General features: G+C 44.7%; 1 protein-coding gene across 1 annotated transcript in view; it reads right to left on the bottom strand.

Annotated features, from left to right (window-relative positions):
* Positions 1-4,853, bottom strand: part of LOC122261076 (zinc metalloproteinase-disintegrin-like NaMP) — a 54,416-nt gene extending 49,563 nt beyond the window's left edge. Inside the window, exon 1 of the mRNA XM_086541365.1 lies at positions 4,794-4,853. Coding sequence (XP_086397491.1) covers positions 4,794-4,853 — 60 coding nt within the window. The remainder of the gene's footprint in view (positions 1-4,793) is intronic.
* Positions 4,854-7,500: the final 2,647 nt, after the last annotated feature.

Genomic DNA, 7,500 nt, shown 5'->3' with positions numbered 1-7,500 from the left:
AGGGAGAGGGGCGGGGAGAAGGACAGGGGAGAAAGAGGCTGGCTGGGAGAGGTAGAGGATCGGGGAGGGGTAGGGGGAGGGGGGAGGACGACAGGGGACCCGGATCCACTATAAGCGACAGATGTGAGAGTGTGAGCATCGGGCTAATGGGTTCGAATCCTTTTCTGGCCCAGATGCTGATCCCGCGCCGACAGCTCCGATCCTCTTCTCACTCCGCATTACGATCGTCACTTTTTTTTTTTTTTTTTTTTTTTTTTTTTTTACTCTTCGGTTCGCGAGAGTTTTAATGATCGAGTTAAGGGTCTTAGGAAGGGTTATACCTCGTATGTTTTTTTTTTTTTTCTTTTAATTTTTGTTAAATTCTCTCTTTCTCTTTTCCTTCTCTGCTTCTTTTTTTATAATTCGTTCTTTTCGCTCATGATGTTTATTATAAATATTGTGTATAATCTATTCCCATACTCGAAAGATGTTCCTAATTCCGTAAACAAACACAGCCACGTTGAAATATAGTTGATGATCAATTTACAACATAAAAACAGACGAATCATTAACATTTTACGCCTTCCTACCTTTTCTTGTCTTTCTTTATATCATAATAATAATAATAATAATAATAATAATAATAATAATAAATTACCAACGTTCGTTTTCCCCAAATTAATACGGACATATATCCTGTCTTCGACCCCCCCCACCCCCACCCCAAACACCTGCTCCCCCCCCCCTCCCTTCCCCCACTAATACGCCCAAAACCAAAATACAAACAAGCAAAGAAAACTCCTAAAATATTGGACGGTGTATTACATCAGTGTCAGTGAGGAAGAGCAGGAGGAGGAGGAGGAGGAGGAGGAGGAGGAAGAGGAGGAAGAGGAGGAGGAGGAGGAGGAGGAGGAGGAGGAGGAGGAGGAGGAGGAGGAGGAGGAGGAGGAGGAGGAGGAGGAGGAGGAGGAGGAGAAAGAGGAGGAGGAAGAGCAGGAGGAGGAGGAGGAGAAGGGGCAAGAGGGGTAGGAGGAGGAGGGGGATGGGGAGGAGGAAGAGGAGAGAGAGGAGAAAGAGGAGGAAGAGGAGGAGGAGGAGGAGAAGGGGCAAGAGGGGTAGGAGGAGGAAGAGCAGGGGGAGGAGGAGGAGGGGGAGGGGGAGAGGAGGAGGAGGAGGAGGAAGAGGAGGAAGAGGAGAAAGAGGAGGAGGAGAAAGAGGAGGAGGAGGAGGAGGAGGAGGAGAAGGGGCAAGAGGGGTAGGAGGAGGAGAAAGAGGAGAAAGAGGAGGAAGAGGAGGAGGAGGAGGAGGAGGAGGAGGAGGAAGAGGAGGAGGAGAAGAAGGAGCAAGAGGGGTAGGAGGAGGAAGAGCAGGGGGAGGAGGAGGAGGAGGAGGAGAAGGGGCAAGAGGGGGAGGAGGAGGAAGAGCAGGAGGAGGAGGAGGAGGAGGAGGAGGAGGAGGAGGAGGAGGAGGAGGAGGAGGAAGAGGAGGAGGAGGAGGAGCTGCTGGAGGAGGGGGATGGGGAGGAGGAGGAGGAGGAGGAGGAGAAGAAGAAGAAGAAGAAGAAGAAGAAGAAGAAGAAGAAGAAGAAGAAGAAGGAGGGGAGGAGGAGGAGAAGAAGAAGGGGCAAGAGGGGTAGGAGGAGGAGGAGGAAGAGGGGGAGGCGGAGAAATAAGAGAAAATGGAAAAGGATGATAAAAATAAGAAGCGGAGGAGGGGGAAGAAACAGAGGACGAATAACAGAAAGAATATAGAAGATGAGAATTTAAAAAATGAAAAAGAAATCGTGGGAGGAGAGGAGGAGAAAGAGAAGAAAAAAGAAGATGAAGAAGAAGAAAAAGAAGGAGTAGAAGAAGGAGATGTAGAAGAAGAAGAAGGAGAAGTAGAAGAAGGAGAAGAAGTAGAAGAAGAAGAAGAAGAAAAAGAAGAAGGTGGGAGAAAAGTAGGAAGATAAGAAGAATAATATGAAGAAGAACGATAAAGAGGAACAGGAACCAGCAAAGAAGGAGAACAAAGAAGAAACGCAGAATGAAAACAAAACAAAACAGAAAAGCAGAAAAAAGGAAGAGGATAATAAAAAAAATAATAAAAAAAACGCAGAAGGGGAAAAAACAAAAAACAGAAGAGGAGAAAAAAAAAAGAAAAAAAAAAAGAAGAAAAAAAAGAATTCTTGGGATAGGAAGAGCAGGTACGTGAAGCTACATCCCCCTGACGCACTCGTTGCCGCGTCTACGAATGGCCGTTATATACGAGGCCATTAGTGACGTCACACGGCCCTGATGTCCGTGCCAGTACCGATGGCAGAAAGATGGGGAAGAAAAGCAGTTAAGGTGAATGAGAGGCAATAGACATGGTCGGGAATGGATGCGTGGATGTGGGTGTGTGTGTGCTTGTGTGTTTGTTTGGGTGTTTGTCTGTGTGTGTTTGGGTGTTTGTTTGCGTGTGTGTTTGTGTGTGTGTATGTGTGTGTGTTTTTGGGTGTTTGTTTGTGTGTTTGTGTGTGTGTTTGGATGTTTGTGTATGTGTGTGTGCGTGTGTACGTATGTGTATGAGTGTAAGTATCTATACGTGTATGCGTATGTGTACACGTATGTGTATGTATAAGCGTATATGTATGTGTTTATGTACGTGTCTATTTATGTGTATATGTATATATGTGTGTATGTATAAGTGCAAGCGAATAAATATGCGCATATGCTTACCCGTGCTCGCATAGGCTCGTACTTCCTAGCATCCGTGCGTAAGTGCATGCAAGCGCTATTGCACGGAGATAGATGAGGAAAGGGGGAGGGGTGGGGGAGGGGTGTAAATATTACAGTTGTGGTAAGGAAGTCGTAATTAACTGGAGACGAGTTATTAGGGGGTTTCGAGTTTGTGTTCCAGGGGTAGCAACGGAATAAAATATTTTCTAATTAACTCGTGTAAATGAACAAACTGGAGGCGTACTTGTGCGAGCAGCTCTCTGGCTCGCTCACTTGCATGTTCGTACGCGGGAGAAAGGGAAGGAGGAGAAGAGATGGAGGGGGATGAGGGAGAAAGGGAGGAGGAGAAGAGATGGAGGGGGAGGAGGGAGAAAGGTTGGAGGAGGAGGAGGAGGGAGAAAGGGAGGAGGAGAAGAGATGGAGGGGGAGGAGGGAGAAAGGTTGGAGGAGGAGGAGGAGGGAGAAAGGGAGGAGGAGAAGAGATGGAGGGGAAGGAGGGAGAAAGGTTGGAGGAGGAGGAGGGAGATAGGAAGGAGGAGAAGAGATGGAGGGGGAGGAGGGAGAAAGGGAAGGAGGAGAAGAGATGGAGGGGGAGGAGGGAGAAAGGGGGGAAGAGGGAGAAAGAGGGAGGAGGAGGGAGAAAGGGAGGAGGAGAAGAGATGGAGGGGGAGGAGGGAGAAAGGTTGGAGGAGGAGGAGGAGGGAGATAGGAAGGAGGAGAAGAGATGGAGGAGGAGGAGGGAGAAAGGGAGGTGGAGGGAGAAAGGGAAGGGTGAGAAGAGATGGAGGAGGTTCGGAGGATTCTTTCAACCTTTCTTACGAGGTTTTTCCTGAGGCCGTAGGTAGTTTTTCCTACCCCCCACTAGTAGTCTTTTTCATCATACCTCCCCATCTTATTATTATTCACCTGATGGAGGAGGGAAAATTCTTGGAGAGAAGAGGGCCGCTTAGGAAGAGGCAGGAGGAGGGTTTAGTGTCTTCAAATTTCTTACTTTTGCTGTATGGAAGAACACCAAGAGGAGTCTTCTTGAGGGTGAAGCCTAAGATCTTATTATCTCCGTTGAATTCAAGATTAATGCCACATAACAATCACTTGAGACTATAGCGCAAATAATAGAGCGGAGGATGATGGGAAAACGAGAGGGTAGGAGGGAAGAAGAGTCGCGGAGGAGGAGGAGGAAGAGGAGGACGAGGAGGAGAAGGAGGAGGAGGAAAAGGGAGGAGGGAGGAGGAAGAGGAGGAGGAGGAGGAGGAGAAAGAAGAAGAGGAGGAGTAAGAGAAGGGAAAGCAAGATGAAGGCCACAGAAAGAAAGAGAGAGAGAGAGAAAGAGAGAGAGAGAGAGAGAGAAGTGAGAGCGACCGAGAGGAGAGAAAGGAGAGAGAGGAGAGTGGAGAGAGAGAGGAGAGTGGAGAGAGAGAGAGAGAGAGAGAGAAGAAAAGAGAGAAAAAAAGAGAGGTGGAAAGAGCGAAGAGAGAGAGAGAGAGGAGAGAGAGATGGTTGATGTGGGATGAGAGAGAGAGAGAGAGGAGAAGAGAAGTGAGAGAAAGAGAGAGATAAGAGAGAGACGAAAGAGAGAGAGAGAGAGAGTGAGAGAGAGAGAGAGGAGAGGAGAAAGACGAGAGAGAGGAGAGAGATGGAGAGGAGAGGGGAGAGAGATGGAGAGAGAGACAGAGAATGAGAGAGAGAGGTGGGGAGAGGAGGGAGCAGATGAAGTGAGAGAGGGGAGGGAGAGAGTGGAAAAAGAGAGAGAGAGCGCGAGAGTGGAGAGGAGAGACGAGAAGCGGAGAGAGGGCGAGAGAGAGAGAGAGAGAGAGAGAGAGGAGAGATCTGAGAGGAGGGCATGAGGAGAGAAAGAAGAGAGAGAGAGAGAGATGGAGAGGAAAGAGAGCAAAGGGGAGAGAGAGAGAGAGAAGGAGAGAGAGAGGGGGAGGAGAGAAAGGAGAGGAGAGGGGGAGAGAGATGAGAGAGAGAGTAAAGAGAGGAAAGAGGAAGTGGAAAGACGATGAGAAGAGAGCAAAGAGAGGAGTGTGAGAGATGAGTGAGAGACGGAGAGAGAGTGATAAGAAAGGAGGAGAGAGAGAGAAAGAGAGAGAGAGAGAAATGCCACCTACTTACAGTCAGGTACAACTCCCAAGAGCATAGGAGCGTACCCAGCTGTTGTCTTCCTATATTCATCTCGGAGTGTAGCCGACCCCTCGCCCCCCCCCCTCCCCCTTTCTTCTTCTCTTCTTCCTCCACCTCCATTGACTCCTTTTCCTCTAACTCCTCCTCATTATCGTAATTTTCTTGTTCTTTCTTCCACTCCTACACCCTTTCTTTTAATTCTTTCCATTCCTCCTGAACGGAATAGAGGAAGCAGGGGGAGAAAAGATAGATAAGAAGAGCCATGAAAAGAACAGGATATCATTTTAGAGAGAGAGAGAGAGAGAGAGAGAGAGAGAGAGAGAGAGAGAGAGAGAGAGAGAGAGAGAGAGAGAGAGAGAGAGAGAGAGAGAGAGAGAGAAGAAGAGAGAGGGAAGGGAGAGAGAGTGAGAGAGAGAGAGAGAGAGAGAGAGAGAGAGAGAGAGAGAGTGGGAGAGAGAGGAGAGAGAGAGAGAGAGAGAGAGAGAGAGAGAGAGAGAGAGAGGAAGAGAGGGGAGAGAGAGAGAGGGAGAGAGGGAGAAGAGAGAGAGGGGAAGGAAGAGAAGAGAGAGAGAGAGAGAGAGAGAGAGAGAGAGAGAGAGAGAGAGAGAGAGAGAGGCAGAGAGAGAGACAGAGACAGACAGAGAGAGACAGAGAGAAACCAAGAGAAACAGAGAAAGACAGAGAGAGACAGAGAAAGACAGAGAAAGAGAGAACAGGATAAAAAATCTCAAGAACTTGTCAGTAGGATGGCAGACGGACAAAGGAGAAGAAATTATCGAGAGAATAAGGAAATCAGGAAGACATTGTCGACCAACGGAAGAAAATCAGGATGGAAAAATTCCGCCAAGAATGGAAGACTAAGGATGGAAAGTCAGACAAGGAAGGAGGAATCGAGATGAAGGGATCAAGATGGAAGACTTAGAGTCAGACGAAGGCGGAGTAAAAGATTTTGGCACTTATGAACTAGTTAGAATGTCAGACTTTATGAAATATGGCTGCTGATTTGGTAATGACTCTCAGTGGAGTCAATTAAAGTTTTTCACCCCATACCCATCCCAAAAAAGAAGTATTTTGGATTTATTTTAGTTCTATAGTATCTTTTAATGACGAAAAATAACAACAAATAATACAAAAATCGACATTGAGACGAACAAAATAAAGGAAGAATATATAACAAAATATTAAAGACAAAAAAGAAAGGAAAAGAAAAACAAAAAAAAGAAATCTGCCGTCATAGAGACCACTGTCCCAAGATGTTTTCGATAAAAGTTTTAGACCAGCGACTCATGATCTTCTGACACGCTGACACAGGAGAGATAAATCACTCACACGCCACTGTGTTAACGGCTTTGTGTCTCGTCTATTTAGGGTAATTTCCCTTAAGATAAAAAAGAAAAGAAAAATATATGTTTGTATATCATAAAAAAAAGAAAGAAAGAGAGAGAGAGAGAGAGAGAGAGAGAGAGAGAGAGAGAGAGAGAGAGAGAGAGAGAGAGAGAGAGAGAGAGAGAGAGAGAGAGAGAGAGAGAGAGAGAGAGAGAGAGAGAGAGAGATGAGGGTGGGGGGGGGGGTGAAGAGAGAGAGAGAGAGAGAGTTGAAGAAGAGATCGAGAGAGAGAGTGAGGTGAGATGAGAGGAGGGAGAGAGAGAGAGAGAGAGAGAGAGAGAGAGAGAGAGAGAGAGAGAGAGAGAGAAAACACGAACGAAAAAGAGGAGGAAAGGGAGTAGTGAAAATTTTCTACTCCCTCTCGACTCTCTCTTTATCCACCCCGCACTCCACCTAGATATTACTTGGTCTAATATAACATCAGCTAAACATCACCAAAATCTTAATTTTTGTAGTCTTAATTATTACATTTTCCCTTTCTCTGTCCCAAAGACCTTAAACCAACAAAATAACATAAACTCCGCCTAATTTATCCTCACTATCATTAGTAATGCTATCATTATTATTATCGCTATTATCATCGTCATCAATTTTGTCGCTATCAATATTATTATCATTACTTTCATCATTCACATATTAATAATAAGGACACAAATTATAATAATAATGATAAATATAATGATAACAAATAATAATAAAATGATAATGATCATCATTATCCTAATTATCATTATTCGAATCATTATTTCCTTATTGTTTTATTACTTTCATCATTACTATAATCACTGTTATCATCATTGTTATTCTTATTCTTATTAATGCCATTATCATTATCATTACAATTATTACTATAAATAAATAAATTTGAGGATTCCACTATTGTTATCCACTATTCCATTGTCACCCATCAGTATCCTTTTATTAAAACAAAACATTAATTCATTATCATCTGAATTATCATACTCACTCAAGCCAAATTATCCATCATCCTCATCACTATCATCATCTACCAAAATTCCGTTCAACAGTTTACAAACTAATACTTTCCCACACCAACCACTTTTCCTTCCCCTTCCCCTGCACAGCCATGCTCATTTGATAATGCAACATCACTGAAGTTGCAAACGAAGCTCCAAGAAATATACGTTGCACAAAATAACGTCATGAACAGTGCCATCACACTCATGGTACGAAATTCCCCTAAAAATAGATAAAGAAGATTAAAAAAAAAAAGAAAAAAAAGAAAAGCATAAATAGATAAAATATATAGATAGATGAAATATGTAAGTACATGGATGAATAAATAAATAGG

The sequence above is a fragment of the Penaeus japonicus genome, unplaced genomic scaffold, assembly GCF_977035675.1.
Source record: "Penaeus japonicus unplaced genomic scaffold, GWHDUDI00000001_assembly GWHDUDI00000010, whole genome shotgun sequence".
NCBI classification, from domain to species: domain Eukaryota; kingdom Metazoa; phylum Arthropoda; class Malacostraca; order Decapoda; family Penaeidae; genus Penaeus; species Penaeus japonicus.
This window is presented reverse-complemented; position numbering and strand designations above follow the sequence as displayed.